Source organism: Anabrus simplex, chromosome 4 (genome assembly GCF_040414725.1).
Source record: "Anabrus simplex isolate iqAnaSimp1 chromosome 4, ASM4041472v1, whole genome shotgun sequence".
NCBI lineage: Eukaryota > Metazoa > Arthropoda > Insecta > Orthoptera > Tettigoniidae > Anabrus > Anabrus simplex.
In genome coordinates this window covers 196,732,997-196,756,598 of record NC_090268.1, presented here as the reverse complement: position 1 = coordinate 196,756,598, position 23,602 = coordinate 196,732,997, and the positions used below count along the sequence as shown (strand labels likewise).

Here is a 23,602-nt window from a genome sequence, read left to right as displayed (position 1 = left end):
CAGAACGTCATCACCTTAGTTTTGCCACCCAAGCTTCAGAGGACTACAACGTGCCCTTTACATAGTGGGAACTTCGCAGCGCCTTAGCGCTTTGCAAGGACACGTCTCCTGGACCGGACAACATCCATAACCAGATGTTGAAACACCTTAGTGATGATAGTTTACTATATCTCCTTCGTGTGTTCAACCGAATCTGGACAGAGGGTGATTTTCCGTCTCAGTGGCGAGAGGGCATAGTCATCCCTGTCCTCAAGCCTGACAAAGATCCTAAGTATGCAGGAAGTTACAGACCGATTTGTCTTACAAATTGCCTGTGTAAGCTATTTGAGAGGATGGTAAATCGCAGACTCGTGTGGTGTCTGGAGAAACAAGGACTCTTGTCCGAGTACCAATGTGGATTTCGAGCCGCTCGATCCACCACAGACCACTTGGTACGCCTGGAGAGCTCTATCCAGGATGCGTTTCTCCGCAAACAGCACTTGGTAGCTGTCTTCTTTGACTTGGAGAAGGCCTACGACACTACCTGGCGATATGGCATCCTTTCAGTCCTGCATCAATGGAGATTCCGAGGTAACTTGCCGGTATTTATTGCGAATTTTTTGTCCCTCCGTCTATTCCGTGTCCGAGTAGGTAGGACATATTCGCAATACCACGTTCAAGAAAATGGAGTCCCACAGGGATCGGTTCTTAGTGTCACTCTGTTCGCGATTGCCATAAACGGTATTGTCGCTGCTGCTGGTCCAGCCGTAATACCGTCCCTATATGTGGATGATTTTGTTCTGCACTATAGCTCGTGCAGTATGGCAGTCGCAGAGCGACAGTTACAGCAAGCTATTAGGAGGGTGGAGAAGTGGACCTTAGAACATGGCTTTCGGTTTTCTGCTGCAAAGACCTCCGTTGTCCACTTTTGTCGTCAATGTACACTTCACCCTCATCCTGAGCTTTATCTAGGTAATGTCGTTCTTCCAGTTGTTGACACCTACCGATTTCTTGGGCTCCTTTTTGACAGTAAATTATCGTGGGAGCCACACGTGCGGGAGCTAAAAGTGCAATGCACCAAGAGGCTTAACCTCTTGAAGTTTCTTAGCAGCACTAATTGGGGAGCTGACCGCGTGGTGCTCCTGCGATTCTATCGGGCACACATTTTATCTCGGTTAGACTACGGCAGTGCAGCATATGGCTCCGCAAGGCCAAGCGTTCTTGCGAAGCTGAACAGTATCCACCACAGCGGGGTTAGGTTGGCGACGGGAGCTTTTCGTACTAGCCCCATCGCTAGCCTGCTCGCTGAGTCTGGTGTGCCGCCTTTACACCTGAGGCGCCAGCAACTACTACTTACGTATGCTGCAAATTTGCGACAGATGCCACTTCATCCGAGCTATCCCTGTGTATTCAACAATGGCAGCCGTTTGTTGTACGTTGCTCATCCTCGTGCGACGCGGCCGGTTGGGATACGCTTGGATAGCAGTTATGAATTGTTTGACGTACCTTCGATTCCTTGCCTTGTCAGACAACCAAGTGGGGTACCTCCGTGGGTTGTACGACGACCTGAAATCATCCTGGATTTGCACACTGGCCCGAAAGGAGACACGGACCCTTCGATTTATCGGAGGATCTACCTGTCCGTTCTTGGCCGCTATCCAGGTTCGGTCGTCGTTTACACGGATGGTTCAAGGACAGATACGAAGGTGGGCTGTGCGTTCGTTGTCGACAATGATCGGTTTCTTTTTGCTCTCCCTGACACCTGTAGTGTGTACACGGCAGAGCTCTATGCTATCTGTGAGGCTCTGCGGTACTCACTAGACAATGTGCGCCGACACTTTCTCGTGTGTACTGACTCCTTGAGTTCGCTTCAGTCTATTGATACCTGTTTCCCTCGACACCCTCTGGTGCAGCGGATCCAGGACCTGCTGGCCGGGTGTTCGGATGCCGGCACCAGAATTACGTTCGTGTGGCTCCCCAGCCACATGGGCATAGAGGGAAACGAGTTAGCGGATCAGGCTGCCAAGGAGGCAGTTACACTGCCCCCGTTGCCTTTCAAGGTTCCAGCAAGTGATATTCGCTCTCAGCTGAGACATCTGGTTATGTCTCATTGGGAGATGGAGTGGCAGGCCATCCCACTTCCCAATAAGCTGAGAGCGATAAAAGGAACAACGAAGGTATGGATGACTTCCCTTCAGGCTTCGCGGAGGGAAGCCGTGGTATTATGTCGCCTTCGGATCGGCCACGGTATCTTGATGCACTCCCATCTACTGAAAGGAGAACCCCCTCCGGTATGTACCTGCGGCGACCATCTTACCGTGGTACACATCCTTACGGAGTGCGTGGACCTGGTCGATCTGCGCCATAGTATTAACCTTCCGAGTACTATCTCCCTTATCTTGCGCGATGACGAGCAGTCAGCAGACCTCGTCATCCGCTTTATGAGGGATAGCGGTCTGTTTTATCGTGTGTGATGATGTCCTTTGTTCTAGTGTTGTTTATGTCAGTTGCGCTTTTATCTCATCGACTCCATTTTAGTTTGTGTTGCGCATTTTAATGTGTTATTTTAACGTCTAACGTATATTATGTGTTAATATCTGTATTACTGGGCGATGCCTTATTCCTTCGATTTCCTGTACTTTCTGTTATTTTAATAGAACATAAGGCATTGCGTATTAGATCCACTGACTGTTTTAATCTCACCCTCATTTTTCTTCATTACCATTCTTTTTTAACTCTAGTCAGTGGATACTTTTTTAAAATTTTAACTTCATATCTCATGTCCTTCATTTTGTTCCATTAGGGGCCGATGACCTTCGATGTTAGGCCCCTTAAAACAACAAGCATCATCATCATCATCATCGATACCTGGTGATTTATTGTTTTTCAGTTGCTGTATGGCTTCTATCACTTCTTGCATAGATGGTGCTGTGACTTCTGATTCATTTGTCTCAGTATTCTTCCTTGAGGTAGTTGGTGTTTTCTCTTTCATTTCTACTGGGTTCAGGAGGTGTTGGAAATATTCCTTCCATCTATCTTGGATCCCTTTTTTATCTCCCAAAAGCTGTCCATTTCTGTCCTTACACATGTTTGTTCTTGCCTTGAATCCTTCTTTCACTTCCTTAACTTCTCTGTAAGCCATGTAGCTATTATCTTCTTTAAATTCCTCCACTATTCTAGCCATTTTCTCATTTAATTTTCTTCTCTTCTTTCTTCGACGTACATTCCTTACTTCTTTATTCTGGTTTTCAACCTCTTGTTTCTTCACCCTTGTTGGTCTCTCTAGGTATGCTTTATATGCTTTATCCCTTTCTTCTATGGCTTTTTGGCATTCCTCATCAAACCATTCCTTTGTGTTCCTTTTGGGTACAATGTCTAGTGTGTCCTTTGCCACGGCCTTAACGCTTTCCTTCAGAGCAGTCCATTTGGTCTCGACCGTTGCTGTTTGGTCCTTATTATATTTCTCTACCAGCACTTCTGCCATTCTTTCCCCGTATCTTTCTGATACTTCCTTATTCTTCAGTTCACAAGTATTTTACTTTTCTATCCTACTCATTCCTTCCTTTCTTGTTTTCATAATGCGGCACCTTAAGATTGCCTTAACTAGAAAGTGGTCGGAGCCACAACTTGTTCCTCTGAATGATCTGACATCCATGATATTGGATGCCCATCTTTTCTCCATTATTACATGGTCTATTTGATTACAGGTCTTTCCATCCGGCGATATCCATGTTTGCTTGTGTACCTCTTTATGAGGGAAACAAGTTGACATCACTTTCATGTTTCTGCTGGTAGCAAGGTCAAGCAATCTCTGTCCATTATCATTAGTAGTGTTATGTAAACTATGGATCCCTATTATTCCTTGATATATCTCCTCCTTCCCAATTTGTGCATTTAGGTCTCCTATTATCATCTTAGCATCGTTCGATGGGATTGAATCTAGCACTCGTTCCAGTTCAGCATAGAACTGATCCTTGACTATCTGTTCCTTGTCTTCCGTTGGTGCATATACATTTACGATTGTTAAGTTGTAGAATCGCATTTTAACATGCAATGTTGCCAATCTTTCATTTACTGCCAAAAACTGTAGTACATCATCTTTAGCTTGTTTTCGTACTGTAAATGCTACTCCTCCTTCTTTTGCATTCCTTGGCTTCCCACTACTGAATATTGTGTGGGTTTTGGTGTCCCATATCTCATCCCTTCCTGACCATCTAGTTTCTTGTATGGCTGCTATGTCCACTTTGTTGACTTCTAGTTTCTGCATCAGTACTTTCAGTGCTCCGGCTCGTAGAAGTGTGCGTACATTCCATGTACCAATTGCGTAGTCCATTGCCTTTAGCTTAGCTCGTCGTCTATTAAATCCACCATTCCGAGGCATATTCTGGAGCTTCGCAACAGTTGGTTTTCCGGAGCGAGGTTGTTAGCCTTGCTCCAACCCCCAGCAATCCTGGAGGACCGATGTTTTCTGTTAGGGTTGTCTCCCTTAGCTGATAGGTCCCCATTTAAGCGTCGGGAACTCGCTTTCTGCCCTTACATGACTTAGCCGTGTACCTTAAAGAATGTACCCGTTGCCCAGAGGCCACGGCGTGGACGTGCATGTACCGGACTTGGTAGGAATAGATGGCATTTCCTGTGTTTTGCTAGTACACTCCCATCAGCAAGAAGTGCACCCACAGGACCACATACTACCCCTTTGACCCCCAAATGTTATTGTTATCATAGGTAAATTTTAATACTTCTTTAGTATTACGTCCCCTATCTGGACTTTATCCTTGTAACCAACAATCTTTACATACTGCTGACTGAATACTTCTGCCTTTTGAAGATCCTTGCATATACACTCCCCTTGTTCATTAATGATTCCTGGAATGTCCTTCTTTGATCCTCTTTCTGCCTTAAAGTACCTATACATACCCTTCCACTTTTCACTAAAATTTGTATGACCACCAATTATGCTTGCCATCATGGTATCCTTAGCTGACTTCTTTGCTAGATTCAATTTCCTAGTAAGTTCCTTCAATTTCTCCTTATCTCCATAACCATTTCTAACTCTATATCTTTCCAGTCTTCACCTCCTTTGTAGTCTCTTTACTTCTCTGTTATAATATAGTGGATCCTTACCATTCCTTACCACCTTTAAAGGAACAAACCTATTTTCACATTCCTCAACAATTGCTTTAAACCCATCTCAGAGTCTGTTTACATTTTTATTTACCATTTTTCAGTGATCATAGTTACTTTTTAAAAACTCCCTCATGCCTGTTTTATCAGCCATATAGTACTGCCTAATAGTCCTCATTTTAATCTCTTCCTTTCTTTCACATTTATTTTTAACTACGACAAAAACAGCTTCGTGATCACTAATATCATCTATTACTTCGGTTTCTCTATAGAGCTCATCTGGTTTTATCAGCACCACATCCAAAATATTCTTCCCTGTAGTTGGTTCCATCACTTTCTGAATCAGCTGCCTTTCCCATATTAACTTATTTGCCATTTGTTGGTCATGCTTCCTGTCGTTTGCATTACCTTCCCAATTGACATTTGGTAAATTGAGATCACCTGCTACTATCACATTCCTTTCCATATCATTTCCAACATAGCTGCCACTCCCATCAGCAAGAAGTGCACCCACAGGACCACATACTACCCCTTTGACCCCCAAATGTTATTGTTATCATAGGTAAATTTTAATACTTCTTTAGTATTACGTCCCCTATCTGGACTTTATCCTTGTAACCAACAATCTTTACATACTGCTGACTGAATACTTCTGCCTTTTGAAGATCCTTGCATATACACTCCCCTGCGTAGCAGGGGGAGAGGTGCTACTCCCACGTGGCGCGTCCCAGGTGGCGGATGGGGGGGTCCTAACCGGCTTGCCGGCGGACTCGAGGGAAATAAAATACCTCTCGCGGACCAAACACACACCCCCTGTGGGTGGGGGAGGCAGACAAATAATACACCCACGGTATCCCCTGCCTGTCGTGAGAGCCGACTAAAAGGGGCGACCAAGGGATGGTTGTATTCGAACCATGCAACTACATGTGATTAGTACCACCACGCGGAGAACACCAAGGGTCGCTTTTACTTGTGCATAGTACCACTATATTAGGTACGAAATAGGTTTGTGATTAGTAGCACACAGGAGCACCGCGCGGTCGGCTTTTGCAGTACCTGTGATTAGTACCACCATATGAGCGGGACCATGGGATGATAGCTACCATGGACCTGCCTTACCTGTGATTAGTACCCACTATATGAGGAACACCACGGGATAGGGAGAGGTCCATGTGGTTAGTACTCTTATGTGATGAACATCATAGGTTTGCGTTGCCTGTGAATGGCGCCGCAAAGTGAGAAAAACATAGGTCTGTATTAATGTCGAATTTCATAAGCTTTGAGTAGTACAATAATGTGTGGAATACCGCAAGTCTCTGCTACCATTGATTAGTGCCGCAACAGGACAGATACCATGGTTCTACATTACTAGCGATAAGTACCATTCTGAGGGGCCTTTGACTTGTATTTTGGACCCCTTTAGACACCAAGCATCCTCGATTTGCCTTGGAAGTGGTCCCTTGGTCAGTAATACTATTAACTATGATCGTTTTTTGAGTCGGATCCACTGATTGTTTTAAATTCATGTTCATTCATTCATTCATTCATTCATTTGTTCATTCGTTCTTCATGGCATTTTTTATTTTGGTCAGTGGATAATTTAGAACTTTTACTTTGTCGTTTCATTTCGTACCATTAGGGGCCGATGACCTCGATGTTAGGCCCCTTTAAACAACAAGCATCATCATCATCACCAACATAGCTGATTATCTTATCAAATAATTCTGAATCAGCGTCAGCGCTACCCTTTCCCAGTCTGTACACTCCAAAGACATCAAGTTGCCTATTATCCTTAGAGAAGAGCCTTACACCCAGAATTTCATGTTTTTCATCCTTAACTTTTTCGTAGCTTACAAATTTTCTTTCACCAGAATGAATACTCCCCCTCCTTCCATTCCTATCCTATCTCTACAATACATACTCCAGTTCCGTGAGAATATTTCTGCATCCATTATATCATTTCCCAGCCATGATTCAACTCCTATTACAATATCTGGTAAGTATATGTCTGTTAAATTATTTAATTCGATTCCTTTGTTTACAATGCTTCTGCAGTTGAGCTATGTCATCCCTACTTCATTTTCAGTTCCCTGTTCGCTTAACACCGCTCCCTAGGCCACCCCGTTTCCCTGAATGTACCTGCCTATAACCCTTCTAAACAAGTTTCCTAACTTATATGTACCACTGTGGTTTAAGTGAAGGCCATTTGGGTGCAGATCCCTGTCTCCTACCCACCCATTAGGATCTAGAAATCTCACTCCCAGTTTCCCACATACCCACTCCATAGTCTCATTTAAATCCCCAATCACCTTCCAGTCAGTATCCCTCCTACACAGTATTCCACTGATTAACAATCTCCGCTTCCTTAAACTTCATCCGTGCTGCATTTACCAGATCCCACACATCTCCAACTATGTTGGTACTTATACCTGCTTGCCTTACGTTGTTAGTACCAACGTGAAACACTACCACCTTCTCCTCCACGAACCTGCTACGCAGGCGTAGCAGGGGGAGAGGTGATACTCCCACGTGGCGCGCCCCAGGTGGCGGATAGGGGGGTCCTAACCGGCTTGCCGGCGGACTTGAGGGAAATAAAATACCTCTCGCGGACCAAACACACACCCCCTGTGGGTGGGGGAGGCAGACGAATAATACACCCACGGTATCCCCTGCCTGTCGTGAGAGGCGACTAAAAGGGGCGACCAAGGGATGTTTAAATTGGAACCATGAAACTGCTTTTGATTCGTGCCATCACGCGGGGAACACCAAGGGTTGCTTTTACTTGTGCGTAGTACCACTACATTAGGTACGAAATTGGTTTGTGATTAGTAGCACACAGGAGCACCGCGCGGTCGGCTTTTGCAGTACCTGTGAATAGTACCACCATATGAGCAGGACCATGGGATGATAGCTACCATGGTTCTGCCTTGCCTATGATTAGTACCCACTATATGAGGAACACCACGGGATAGGGAGAGGTCCCTGTGGTTAGTACTCTTCTGTGATGAACACCATAGGTTTGCGTTGCCTGTAAATGGCGCCGCAAAGTGGGAAAACATAGGTCTGTATTAAATGTCGAATTTCATAAGCTCTGAGTAGTACAATAATGTGTGGAATGCCGCAAGTCTCTGCTACTTTTGATTAGTACCGTAACAGGACAGCTACCATGGTTCTATTTTGATAGCGATCAGTACCGTTATGAGGGGCCGATATCTTCGATTTAGGACCCCCTTTTGACTGCACGCATAAGCGATTCAGTGTTATGCTATAGCAGTAGTCCCTTGGTCAGTAATACGATATTGTCACGTCCGTTTATGTGCCTGTGCGACATTGCGGGTCGCAACCACTGATTGTTTTAAATTCATGTCCATCCATTCATTCTTCGTTGTCACATTTTTGAATTCTGGTCAGTGGAGAATTTTAGACTTTTAATATGTCATTTCATTTTGTCTCATTTCGTACCATTAGGGGCTGATGACCTAGATGTTAGGCCCCTTTAAACACCAATCATCAATCAATCAACCACCTTCTCCTTTCCCTCTTCCTTCTCTTCTACTTTCCTCAACATCTGCCTCAACCTAATTCCTGGATAACACTCTACCCTGGTTCCCTTTCCTCCACACACATTCCCCACATGTCTAACGATGGAATCCCCCATGACCAGAGCCTCAACCCTACCAATCTCATTTGATCCCATCCCCTCCTGGTCAGCCCTATCTTCTCTTACTGCTGCAGAAGCTACTTCCTCCTCCCTTTTCTCCCTCCCATGAGCCTGTTCCACCTGTCTTTTCCTTTCCACTACACTACATTTCCCTTTCCTACCTTTTCCCTTCCTCCTACTTCCACGCATCTCAGCAACAGTTCCCTGGTCCTCATCTTCCCTCGGTTGTTCTACCTGCAGTGACTTGTACCAATTTCTAACAGACATCTGTCCTGAATTCTGATCCTGAACAGGGCCCTTAGCCTGCAATCTCCTTCCCCTTAAAACATTAGACCACCTGTCTTCTACAATTCCCCCATTTCCTTCCCATCCTTCCTTTACACCTACTGTATCCTGTACATTATTTGAGGGAGGCCTACTTTCCTTCCTGTCCTCTGAGAGAATCCTAAATATCTCCCTCAAACTCTCCAACTCCTCCCTCATACTCTTTAATGCCTGGCCACACCCACAGTTCCTACAGTTGCACTACTTAGCCATTATTTACGGAATAATGGGAAGAAAAGGAAAAATAAAATACCTTATCCTGTGCAAATAAAAATGAAAGGAAAGAAATATTGCCTATAAAAATGAAAGGAAAGGAACTATTGTCTAGGATGGGTTAAATATTATTGTCATTAGGCAGCCGGCACAATTCCTATCTTTGCCGCAAGATGGGACCTCATTCATTTCATCCCTGATCCGGTCACTGACTGGAAAACAGGTTGAAGGTTTTCAGTGACTGAAATATGTATTAATATTATGGTACATAAACTGAGTGAGTTCGGAGCACGCAGCTGTGAGCTTGCATTCGGGAAATAGTGGGTTCAAACCCCACTGTCAGCAGCACTGAAGATGATTTCTGTTGTTTCCCGTTTTCACACCAGGTAAATGCTGGGGCTGTACCTTAATTAAGGCCATGGCCGCTTTCTTTCCACTCCTAGCACTTTCCTATACCATCGTCGCCATAAGACCTATCTGTGTCGGTGCAACGTAAAGCAACTTGAAATATTATGTAACTAGCAGATATCTAGGTTATGATAGCCAGGTGGTCAGTGAAAGGTCCTAGGGAGAACACTGTGTATGGGTTAAATATTGTTGGAGACTTCAAATTCAACAATTTCAATTTGTAAAATCCTAATGATTGGGTAGGTTTGCGTTGCCTGTAAATGGCGCTGCAATGTGAGAAACGCCATAGGTGTATGTTACATGTGCGCATTACATTACCTGTGAGTAGTACCATAATGTGTCGAATACCGCGAGTCTATGCCTACATTTGATTTGATTAGTACCGCAACATGACAAATACCATGGTTCTGCTTTCCTAGCGACTTATCGCTGATGACTTGCATTTTTGACTCCTTTAGACTACAAGCATCATCGATTAGTATTATGCTAAAGAGGCAGTCCCTTGGTCAGTAATACTGTTGTTTTATGTCAGTTTCTGTGACTATGAGGCATTGCGGGTCAGATCCACTGATTGTTTTAAATTCATATCCATCCATTCATTCTTCATCCTCATGTTTTGAATTCTGGTCAGTGGAGGATTTTGGACTTTTAATTTTTCATTACATTTAATGTCATTTCGTACCAATTGGGGGCAGATGATCTACATGTTAGGCCCCTTTAAACAATAAGCATCATCGTCATCTTAGGCAAGGAGATTTGTGGTGAAGGTGAGACGTTTTGTGGCCATGACATATACTAGGAACTGTCCCATCATTCGCCTTACTGCAGGCGAAAGGAAAAACCATTCTCATTACAGCCAGTGATAGGGGAACAGCCCCTTTCCATGTCCCAAATGCAGAGGTGTAGAGCCACGGTAGAGCCATGGCCACCCCTCCTCTGTTCAGTTGGCCGGTCGGAGTGCAGTGCTGTCGGACAACGGATCAGCCTGCAACCACTGACACAGATTTCTGCCTTCGATATACAGTAAGTACAAATGGCACTGTATTTGAAGTGAGTTTCCACTGCCTTTGACCGCGTTTCGTCTAGGTCACAGCAAAGTCCCTTGCACACGGCAATGTCGCGGAAGGTAGCAGCGCATTGTTCGTAATACTGTACATAAATTAGTGACCAATTCCTTGGATGTAGATCGTATAGGTTGAGCTATCTTGTGACGTGGCATGGGAATGTTTTGTGCTGGATCGGCTGCCATATTGTTGTACGTAGATCCTGATGCTACATAATTCTTTCAGTTTATTGGAACTCCTCCCCTGCGGATGGACTGAAAGGAAGCATTATTTGTACCTTCTGCATGTTGTAAGAGGCTAGTAAGAGGGGAACAATCACATAATCTGTAATCGCTCGCTTGTCTTTTAAGCCCATAAACATATTCATGATTCTATCCTTTTCTGTGTAGCAGAGAAATTTAGATATATCTTAATGTCACATGAAATAGAACATTTTTAAGTACTGTAAATACAAGGAATGCATACAATTTTGTAGCTTGATATTGTTTACCATCTAAATGCAGATGATCGATTGAATGATATGTTGTGTTTTGTGCAATATGGGTAGGAATAGAGTACTTGCTATCATGTCTTGTTTCCTTCAAACAGTACTCTGCCAGAGACTTGCCATCCTCTAGCAGATACAAAAGAAGTACAAATTGCAATATTTCACAGTGTGTGTCCCTAGGTGCCTCATTTGACAGACTGAAAGATGTATCATACAGTAAGTTCCTTCAGAAAATACAAATGGTGTTGTCAGAAACTTTTGTCGTGTCAGTGCAGTGTTAGACTGCAAAAAGAGAGAAAAGTATTTATTATGTTGGAACTTGTCAGTTCCAGTCTTTCTTTCATAAATGAATGATTTTGTGTTGTCTTGTATTCTGGCTGATGAATATTAATTGATGATTAACATTACTGAATGTAATTTAATGAAATTATGATATACTATGATCACAAAAACTTACGTGGAAATTTCTACACAATTTTTATACCTGTAATACTGGGGAGAGTAAGTAGAATATAGTTCCATAAATCAACAGATAATGTTTAATTTCAATTTACCTTTGAATCTTACCAACTCCCTCCTTAGCATATGAGTTTCCTGTAATCATTTTGGTTCCTGTGTATGGCTTTCTTTCTTACATTGTATTTATATTTCATTTCCTGCATAAGTGGCGTATCTTGATACTAATGACTGTTGAGGTTGGCTTAGAGAGTGTTAAAGGGTACTGACGTACGAAGTGATGTTAGTGTTCATTTCTGGCATAGTTCCTAATCCGAGATAAGGATCGCCAATCCCACTCACCTTCTGGTCTCCTTCCTTCCTTCCTTCCTTCTTTCCTTCCTTCCTTCATTAGTGAGTTAGCTACTTTTATTTTCCTCATCAGAAAAAATAAAGCAGCAGACCCCAACTTGGCAGGTTCAATCCTGGCTCAGTCTGGTCGTATTTGAAGGTGCTCAAATATGTCAGCCTCGTGTCGGTAGATTTACTGGTACGTAAAAGAACTCCTGGGGGACAAAATTACTGCATCTCAGCGTCTTGGAAAACCGTAAAAGTAGGTGTGGTGTAGTGTTTATTAACTCACGATATGTTGTATTCTTGTATAATTAACTCCTTAATTCTCTCGTAAATAATACATTTCTCACCGAGTGAAGCATCACTGCATTTCCATCAACATAATCCCAGTCCCAATGCAGTTTTAAACCAAAATATATGCAGCACTCAATGGGTTAAAATGACTGCTCGTATCACTCACACTTTTAAGATCTTCCGACTTAAAGGCTTTGTCTTAAAGTTATTTTCCAAGTCATGAGCATCTGTAATTTTATGGGCTTCATTGTCAAGAATTGGTTTTAAAAGTTTTGTAATGATCACACTCATCACATTAGAATGCCTCAATGAACTTTGGAACAAGAAAACCGTTAGGATTTTTTTAACTAAATTCATATCGCCCAGATAACGTAAGGAGTGACGCGTAAAATTCAAAGTATTTTACAGAAAGTAAACAAATTTTCTTAATGGGTAGCATAATGCTCCACGATCTTGCATCCTAATGAGGCACATCAATGGACTTAGCTTACCTTCGAACATCTCATCAAGTAATTCCAAAACTGTTGTTGGAAGAGCAGTAGGTTTCAGATCTAGTTTGCTCTGATCTTTGAGTCTTTCTGACAAATTGCAGCTGATGTCCTGAAAGCCTCTCTTTCTATGTTCAGAGAGTCAGATGGATTTATCATGCCCGTAATTAAAGTCGTTTCCATGGCATAAATGCAGAATCTCACATCCATCATACCATTAAATCCACCTCTTCTTCTTAGATGACTAAACAGAAGTTCAATATCGTTACTATTCAAGTTCCGACTTAAGATATAATGGAAGCCAACTGATAATAAAGATTTAATGTTCTCCACAGGTGACTTGGTGGTAAGAATCAGGGCTTCATAAGTTTCTTGACTAACCCGGTGACTCTTCACAACATATTTCTGAATTTCTTCGAGATGGGGAAGAAATGTGTCTTCAAGCCATTTTAGTCTTTTATCATCTGACTCCACAAAGATCATTTTATCCGCATTTCTTGACATGTAAGAGTGCTTAATTTTACATACGTCATGAATATCATGCCATTTACTGATATGTTCCATAAATTCTATGGTCTTATTAAGAGATTCCATATCTGACACAGCTTCTGGGGCAACAATGGATAGTGTTTTTAAGGCTCCTGTAATGCATGTCAAAAATAAACATTTAGCCCTTTGGACATTCATTTTTTTCAAGTTAGATGGAAAAATTACTTTCCTTGTTAAACCAGCAATAGGCTTCACTGTTCGCTGCTATCTTATGTTATATAGTTTCTTAATATGGATGCTGGATATGATTTTCTCATGGAAAAATTATTTCCGTAAAAACTGGGAACGAATGTTGTTTATCACATGACTAGAGTCGGAACTCAGGAAGAGAGGCCGATTTTGGTCATTTGGGTGCTGAATTTCAGGTGAGATGGTGCCATTGCACAAGTCTTTCATCATATTTACATTAACTTTACAGTTGTCAGTAACCAACTGCAATTTTAAAACCTGTGTCTTCCATTTCAGAAAATACCTTCAAAGTTAATTTGCGTAGTGTACCCGTTAATTGGCAAGTGAAATAGCAGGCCACAGGAACTCAAAAAGATGTAAAGAGCCCTCAAAACATAAAGCACAGAAGCCTGTTTGCAATCCTGTCGCTAATGTCAGATTCTTGAAGTTCAGCCTCGGAGTATCCTAGAAGTCGGTTAAGATTACGATCATAGTCTACTCGGGCAATTATTCATGACACTGGTTGCAGTTTCGGGGACATCGTTGAATGGGCTTGGGGAAAAAGCTAGTGACACAAACATAGCACCCGTTTCCTGGAGTTAGTGGCTTGGGTCCTGGAGTGAATTTACTGGCTGGTGTTAGCAGGGTGGCAATCTTGCTTTGTACATGAATGATAAATTTGTCGATTATATAGTAGATCATACCAACAAGTTTGGGTCTAGTGACAGCCAGTTTATGAAAATATCATCTGATGAACTCAGGGTATATTTTGCACTCGTGACTTTGATGGGTCTGTTACAAAAACCTACACTTCAGAGTTATTGGACCACAGAAGGAACTGTCGACACACCCTACTTCAGAATTATTATCCCCAGAAATAGACTTTTAGCCATAAATAAATACCTGCATTTTGTGGATAATGAAACTATGGACATGTCAGATCCATTACGAAAAATAAGACTAGTAGTTGATATGACATCAACATTTCGATCAGTTTATATTCCTATGAGTGCTATATGTATAGATGGGTCACTGATGAAATTCAGGGGAAGAATACACTTTATACAGTACAACAGGTCCAAGAGAGCAAGATTTGGTGTCAAATTTTACAAACTATCAGACATCAGCTACGCATATATATGTGACTTTAACATTTATGTAGGGAAGGGCAATGTTGATAATACACCTGTTACTACAAAAGTAGTGATGGACATGACGCAGACATGTAGTCTTCTGAATAAAGGCTACACCCTTTATATGGATAATTGGTACAGTTCACCCGATTTGTTCTACAATCTCTATAATGTAGGTACGAATGTGTGTGGAACAGTGCGTACTGACAGGAGAAACATGCCGAAAGACTTTGGTAAGGTTTGCTTAGAAGTAGGTGAAGCAGTGGCTTACTACACCAACAGTATTACTGCAATCAGGTGGAAGGACAAGAAAGACGTGTGCTTACTAACAACAATGCATTTGATTTTGCCAAATTTGGGAAGGTCGATCATCTGCCCTGAAACCGAAATGTTTTCTCCGTTTTGTGGACGACACTTTTGTAATCTGGCCTCACGGGAGCAATAACCTACAGCTATTTCTCGACCATCTCAACTCCATACACGTAAATATTCAGTTCACCATGGAAATAGAAGTAGACGGAAAACTACTGTTCCTGGATGTGCTAGTAATACGTAATCCCAATGGGACGCTGAGTCGCGCAGTATACAGGAAACCCACTCACACAGACAGGTACCTACACGCCTCGTCTCATCATCACTCATCACAAAAGCAGGCTGTCCTATCATCACTAGTGAACAGGGCCATAGCGATATCTGACGCAGAGCACCTCGAGGAAGAAAAAGAACTCCTCACGGAAACCCTTAGGAAAAATGGCTACTCGCTCAATAACATCCGACGAGTCCTTAAAAAATCAGAAGAGAACAAAGAAAAGGCTGCCGCAGGAGAAAACAACGGGAAAGAAGAACTGACCCGCCAGAAAACAGCGATACTGCCATACATTAAAAACACTACAGACAGGATCGGCAAGATACTGGACAAATACAACATAAAAACTATCTATAAACCTCACCGTAAGCTAGCCCGTTATCTACCACCAGTAAAAGACACAATAGATTTACAGGCCCCTGGAGTGTAACACATTGAATGTAGCTGCGGAGCTTGTTATGTAGGTGAGACAAAACGTCTGATCTCCACCCGCCTAAAAGAACATATCCGTCACACCAAGAACCAAAACACAGATATTTCAGCAGTAGCCAAGCATTCCTACGAAACTAGGCACGGAATATCATTTGACAAGACCAAGATCCTAGCAGCTATCCCTTGGAATCTGGAAAGGAAAATCCGCGAGGCTATCGAAATCAAGAAACATCCGAACAATATAAATTTAGAAGAAGGATACAAAATCAGTAATTCCTGGATGCCTATCATTCATAGTTTAAGACATACAGATCACAACATAAACACACGGGCTGCAACCCCATTACATAACAGCGCGGGCAAGCCCCCACTACCTGGCTGTGACATATACTTTCCAGAAGTCTCGCGAGACAGCCAGGGCTTACGTCAGCCAGAAAGGCTAGGATATAAAAGGCCAAGATCAAGGCCACTCTAGTAGTGTAATTTCTGCCTGGGAGACTGATTACCTCGGATCGAGTAGGGGTATTTCAGTCGCCTTGACAAAGAATACTGCAATGTATTTGAAACGTCGGCAAACTGTATGTGATATGCGTACAAGTACAATACGGTTCAACCCGGAAATTAAATTAAATGATCATAAATCACGTTCAAAGAAAATGAAGCCTACTGCTGCTTTAGGTTACACAAGGGGAATGGGGGGAGCGGACCTTGAAGGGCAACTTCTGAGTAGGTTCCATGTTATGCACAGGTACAGTAAAGTGTACAAGAAAATATTATTTTATTTGATTGACGTGATGCTGCTTAATGCCTACGTGTTGCACAGACTAGTGAACGGGTATACAGACAGAATGTTTCAAGTGTTCAAATAGAAACTTCCAGAGGAAATGATTGCTAATCACTTTAAAGCAGGCATTGTCAAGCGATGGGCAGCTACACCTGGAGAATTGCCATCACGACTGACTGGCCGACATTTTCCCGTCAGGATCCCCCCAACAGAAACCAAAGGAACTAAAACTGCAAAATGCTGTGTTGCATGTTGGCAAAGAAGACCAAAAGGGAAAGTACATAGCAATGTGACTTCTGCAACATTTCAGTGTGTCTGGAGCACTTCCAGCCATACCACACACAAAAGTTCTACTGACTTTCGAATCCTGGACTCCAAGCAACAGGGAACCTATTTCGTGTAAATGGATAAATTATATATAAAAAACTGTTGCTTCACAACCCTTTTTTCTGTAAATAGTCTTGAATTATGTCAGTAAATATGTAATTTATGCTGATTTATTCAGAGGTCTACAAACTGAACAAGTTGTGTGAAAATTCATAGTTTCCAAGCCCTTTCTGCTATAGAAGGATGCGGATGGGTTGAGAAAGTACATGTTCATGTGCATTTTCATTGTGATGTATTCTGAAGATGTGCTGGTAGTTTATTTCCGGAGAACATTTGGTTATTTGCACCTGTCATACACATTGGTAACAAGTGGAGCTTAATTAGGCAATCACTTATGATACTGGCTCACACATTCACTGTAAATTGCTACTGAACATGGCCGTGCTGAATCATGTGGGTTAACGAGTGCCTATGTTTGGGTATTATGGAAATTTAACACCCCATTCCTCGTGAAACAGGCTTTGCGCTAGCATTTAGACGGGGTACAGTGGCTGTTGTGCCGTTTCATTTAGAAACCACACACAGGATTCCCAGCTTTCTGGAAAACCTTCATCTTGCAGGCCACGAACCTGCTACGCAGGCGTAGCAGGGGGAGAGGTGATACTCCCACGTGGCGCGTCCCAGGTGGCGGATAGGGGGGTCCTAACCGGCTTGCCGGCGGACTTGAGGGAAATAAAATACTTCTCGCGGACCAAACACACACCCCCGTGGGTGGGGGAGGCTGACGAATAATACACCCACGGTATCCCCTGCCTGTCGTGAGGGGCGACTAAAAGGGGTGACCAAGGGATGATTAAATTAGAACCATGAAACTACTTTTGATTCGTACCATCACGCGGGGAACACCATGGGTTGCCTGTACTTGCGAGTTGTACCACTATGTTCAGTACGAAATGGGTTTGTGTTTAGTAGTAGTCATGAGCGTGGCCTGGGGGTTTCCAGTACCCGTGCGTCGTACCCATGTGAGCACCACCGCGGGTCTGGGCGTAGCCTGTGAGTTGTACCACTATATGAGCGACACCGTGGGTCTGCGTTGCCTTTGATTAGTATCCACTCTGTGAGGAACACCATGGGGCCCGTGGGACCGGCATCCGTGCCTAGTACACCTAGGTGAGGAAACTCATTGGTTTGCGTTGGCTATGAGTGGCGCCATTGTGTGAGAAACACCATAGGTCTGCGTTACCTGTACGAAGTACAATACTTGTGAGTAGTACCGTCTTGTGTGGAACACCGTGAGTTTCGCTACTTTTGATTAGTACCCCAACATGCCAATACCATGGTTCTACTTTACTCGCGACATGTACCATTCTGTGGGGCCTTAGACATGGATTTTGCACCCCTTTCGATATCAAGCATCATCGTGCTTTATGAGAGGTCCCTTGGTCAGTAATCAATTATGTATGATCTTTGAGTCTGATCCACTGTATTTTGGTTGTTGGTTTTTTTTTTTTTTTTGGTTCATGTCCATCCATTCATTCTTCATGGCGACATTATTATTTTTTTTTGGTCAGTGGATGAATTTGACATTTTTGTTCTTTCATTTCGTACCATTAGGGGCCGATGACCTCGATGTTAGGCCCCTTTAAACAACAAGCATCATCATCATCATCATCATCATCATCATCATCATCATCATCATCTTGCAGGCACTGTATACATTGCACATGATACATACACTGGCGCCCTACATGCAGGACTCTGTGCACAGTCCACAGGGACACATCAATATCATGCAACACTTTACATTCTTCTCTCTGGTGCTCTTTCAGTTGTGTCCAGAATGTCTGCTTTTACTGCTGACACTTGCAGTGATGTTTGTTGAGCAGTCTCGGTAGGACTATCAAATACTACCAGTACCACATAATAGCTGGTATGCAGCAATGAACGTTCACCTGTAGGGTGTGCAGCATCCGCATAAGGATGAAACATGTCCCGCAAAAATTATGAAGTTATAGAAATAAAATAATCAAAGGATAATTTGTTGTGGTGAAAAGGTGGATCTTTTACATAATTTTCTTATTATAATATATACTTAGAATATGTCTGAAAAATGAAAATGGATTTCACGTGTGCTGTGCAGATATCATTGTCTACTATCCTGTATGATCACATACTCTACCTCCCTGTTTAGATTTAACCATGTGCAACAATCATAATCATTTTGTCAAAGCTTTTATAAAACTGACTATATGCAGCAGTAATAAATGTTTTGTCAAATATTTTATACGATTATTTTAGCTAAACTTTAAGTCTATGTAATGGGCAAAATGATGAATTGGGGGTTTGTAAATAAATAAATAAAATTGAACATTTTCATTTTTTATTATAAAACTCCAATGTACCAATTTTAAGAAACATCTTGTATAAATTATTGCAACAATCACAAAATATATTTTTGTGGATCCTTTTATATTTGTTCCAAATACAAATAATTGCAAGGAGGGTAGGAGAGAAGGTTTAATGTTGTGCTATTAAATAGAAAAATCTTCAGTTCTCTCAGTGATCAAATTGCACTTACTTATCACATGTACTTGTCCTTCACTTTTCAAGCAAATTCTAAAATTCATTATTTTAAAACAAAAAAAGAGATTTAGATGTTAAAGTATACTGGAAGGAATCTATGACTGATTATACAATTAGAACAAACTGCCGCATGGATTAGATTGAGCAGATTTAAAGAACTAAGCAATAGTCCTTTTGACGGTAGAAAGAAATGAAAAAAAATTGTGTTTTGAATTACTTGTCATGAAAAGCAGCAAAGTAGACATTTTATTTTAAAATATCACATAAATAAATACTTGCCTGAAATGTACAGGCAATATCTTGATCAATAACATTCACTTGATAAAATATCAGGCAGTGCATAATGCTGGAATTAAAATAGAATAATGATTATTATAATCAAACTATTTTGAATCAAGATACAATCCTCTAAAAAGCTTTGTCAGGCCAAGTTGTATTTCTAGAAATTTTAAAAAAATCACAGTTCATTGGAAGAAAAAACCATTGTCTAGGCATTTAGGTTGATTCAACTTGTCATGGCAAAAACTCTAATGTTGATGCAACATTCTTGACACAGTCATGTTGCATCAAGGGTTCTGTATGAAGTCAGATATTCCTGAATTCATATCAGAAATGGTGCGAAGTTCACTTTTCATGTTGAATTGGAAGAAATTCAGCCTTTTATTTACAGATGTTGTCCTCCCAAATCATTGTCCCTCCAACTAACAGAATTCCTTCCAATGTTATGCATTCGTACAGAGTTCCTCTTATCAACCTCGTCAGATTCATTGTATGCTCTGTTAATATGTCCACCCCCTGGTGCTTCGAACACATCCTTGACACTAATTCCAGCAGACGATGGTCGATGCCTGGGACCACTTGCAATGTTGTTGTTTGATGATGTGAGACCATAATCGTTATTTGCACCCAGAGTCTTCATTTGTGACTTACGACGTTCGGCCATCACAGAATTGCGTCTCACTTCTAGAGCCTTAATAGTTTCCTTTCTTAGGGTAAGTTTCCTGCCCAGCACAGGTGTACCTAAAAAGACAAAAATCGAATTGTTATAAATATCAGATTTCCTTTCAGGAAATGACAGTGCTACAGTTTATCAGAGGTATAACAAAAATGGAAAGAATAGGTAATGAGATAGTGAAAATTAATCCCATTGTTAGGTGATTATTGTTTTCTCTAAGGGACTAAACAACTGCATTGTCAACCCCAATAAAGTTTTGTTTGAATAATCTTGTTTAAAATATTGAGACGATGGTATCGTTTATAAGCAAATAATCCCTGCATATTTTTTTCAAAATTTGGCACCGAAAAGTTGGGGTGCGGATATTGTTTGTATGATTGTTGGTACAGTGTTCATGACATACAAAAATATGGAAGTTGGCGTTGTTCTATCCACTCTGTTGGCAGCTTTGTTCCTGCCACAAGTGAGAAACATACCGTGTACATATCACATCATTTATGTGGAGTCATTTTAAATAGCAGCATGTCTTCCAGATGGCAGGTATGATTTCTCATTATAAGTAATCCATGCCTAAAGAAAAGCTCTATGATTGAAGAGACAGAGCAAACTAGTCATCATGCTGTAGGAAGAAAGTACAATGTGGATAAAAATTGCGGTACGTGATTGAGGAAAAATATGGACAAAAAAAGAAAATGAATTTTGTGAATATGTGACTGAAAAGAGACAGTTTGGATGTGAAATTACAAGTGAAATGTGTCAGTTGAAAGTTATAGCGAGAGAGTTAAAAATTACAGTTTTAAGGCTAGCTGCAGAAAGTTCATGCATGTCTTTGAATTAAATAACTTCATTCATATAAAAACTATCGTTGTACAATGTCTTCCAGTTAATTACAAAGAAAAGATTATGAATTTCCACAGATTTGTTATTGATTTGTTTCAGAGAAATTCGTATTTACTCTCGCGAACTGGAGATGTTGATATATTTTAAAGATTATGAATCGACGAGTTGCTTCATAATTTTATAATTATGTGCAGTTTTCAATATAAATATTTAACAAAGCTGTACAAATACATTTTTTCCCCCAAAATTTCCCTTCCTAAAATTAGGACGCGGGGATTATTCGCATACTTATGGTATGGTAAATGTAAAGAACAATAATATATAGGTAGGGCACTGTTACAGACAGAATTAATTGGCAACAAGAAGAAAACAAAACCAGCACCTACCCAAGGCAGTGCGATAAAATGAGGTCACAGAGATCAGATGACGACTGCAGACCCTCATGAAGGAGTCATATTCAGTTTGGCAAATCACATAATGTGGAAATTATGCATTCAAACTAGTTACAGAGGTTAGACAGGGCTGTAATCATTTACTTTTGTTGTTCATAGTATACATGAACCAGCCACTGAAAGGTATAAAATGGGAGGGAGGGATTCAGTTGGGTGGAAATGTAAGCAGTATGCCAATAAAATCTTAATGGCAGACTGTATTGAAAGCCTGTCATTGTCCTTTTATGTTTTCATGTTTGTCCGAGTCTCCTCTACCTCCTGTGGATGAAGAATACACCCACGGTATCCCCTGCCTGTCATAAAAGGCGACTAAAAGGGGCGACCTAGTCGCGGACATGGATTGCGGTTTGGTATAATGTGTTGGACCCCCTGTAGATGGGAGGGGCTGAATACATTCACAGGTAATCCCTGCCTATCGTAGAAGGCGACTAAAAGGGTCATGTGGCCATGGTACCCTCTTCATTTTTTATTGTTTTTGAGGGTTAGTCATAGACCGATTCAAAATTCTTGATGTGTGTGCTGCTCGGAGATGGGCCTCTTACGTGTGCGATTACGCCTGAAAGCCTGCTTGTGACCACCCAGGGATCGGCGGGTGGGAGCGTCATGTATCCTTGCAGTAGCATCCGCCTGACAACACAGGTCCCCGCACAGCCGAATGCCAGAAGGACATAATATTATTAATTTTTTTTTCTCTATATTTAGTGCTCTGTACACGCTATGGGGTACATGCTCTTGTGGGTGACTGGAGGAATGGAGTCCTAGTGCTCATTGCCTCAGTCATCCCATATTAGGCATCGTCCAACATCGGACCCCGGGCAGTTCCGGCTATGACCAAGTGGGTATTGCCTTGGCTGCTTGGTTCGGCTACAGAGACCCCTGATCGGAGTGGGTGGCATTCGGGGAGGATGATTTCGAGCATGGCTTAGAAACGTCTTCGACCTGTCCAAGGTGGTCCCCCATCGAAGTCTTTAACTTGTGATTCCTTGAGGAGTTCAACCCCCTGGGAACAAGCGCAGCGTGAAGGAATGGATCCAGATTTCCTAGGTTTCTGGTTGCTACCAGAACTGATGGGAGTGACTTCAAGCTGGTAAAGTCTATTTTGTTTAGCAGGCACATAGAAGGTGTCTACGGCAAACTGAAAGACCTGAAGAAAATGTGCAACGGTAGTTTGTTGCTAAAGACGTGCACTACCATGCAAGCTGATCTGTTGCTCAAGTGTGATCACTTTGGCGATATTCACGTCAAAGTGGAAGAGCACAAGACCTTGTATCAGGTTCGTGGAGTTATCTTCCACTGTGATCTCATCTTGAACACTGACGATGAGTAGATGGGAGACTTGAAGCACCGTGGCGTGACACGTCCAGCGCATTGTGCGTGAAGTCAACGGCGAGGACGTTACCACGGGTGCGTTCATTGTCTCCTTCAAATTGTCGGTGTTAGCAGAAAAAGACAAGGTATCAACCTATCGCTGCGAAGTGTGGCCGTGCATCCCACCTCCCATGCACTGCTATTAATGCCAGAGGTTCGGACATATGGTATTTTGTTGCTCAAATCAGTCTGCGTGTGGTACGTGTGGCAGAGGAGCTCACCACGTGGAGGAGTGCTCAACTCCTTACAGGTGCACTAACTGCCCTGGTCTTCACTCGCCCCAAGATAGGAACTGTCCGGTATATCTCGGTGAGAAGAAGAACCAGGAGATCTAGACCCTGGATGGTCTTTCCTACCAGGAAGCGCACCGTAAGTTCAATGCTGTGAATGCACCCTCCAAGATGTTAGATTATACGAAGATAGCACAGAGTCTTTCGACAGCAAAACCCTCCAACTGGAGGGTATGAGTCTGCTCCAGCAGGTACGCCTGTTCCCATTATTCTTACTTAGTTGAAACAAAAATCCGTCGAGGCTCCTCCTCGGTGGATTATTAAACATGCTGATACATTCTAATGGTATTGAATAGGTGGATCC

General features: G+C 42.2%; 1 protein-coding gene and 1 long non-coding RNA gene across 4 annotated transcripts in view; one reads left to right on the top strand and one right to left on the bottom strand.

Moving 5' to 3' along the window:
• Window positions 1–23,602, top strand: part of LOC136871752 (uncharacterized) — a 76,184-nt gene that overhangs the window by 9,813 nt on the left and 42,769 nt on the right. The gene's annotated exons all lie outside the window — the stretch shown is intronic.
• The window catches only part of kkv (hyaluronan synthase-like protein kkv), a 391,180-nt gene continuing 387,198 nt past the window's right edge, over window positions 19,621–23,602 (bottom strand). For all 3 annotated transcript variants that reach the window (XM_067145303.2, XM_068227201.1, XM_068227202.1), the window contains exon 23: window positions 19,621–20,413. In XM_067145303.2, coding sequence (XP_067001404.2) covers window positions 20,058–20,413 — 356 coding nt within the window. In that variant the 3' untranslated portion in view covers window positions 19,621–20,057. The remainder of the gene's footprint in view (window positions 20,414–23,602) is intronic.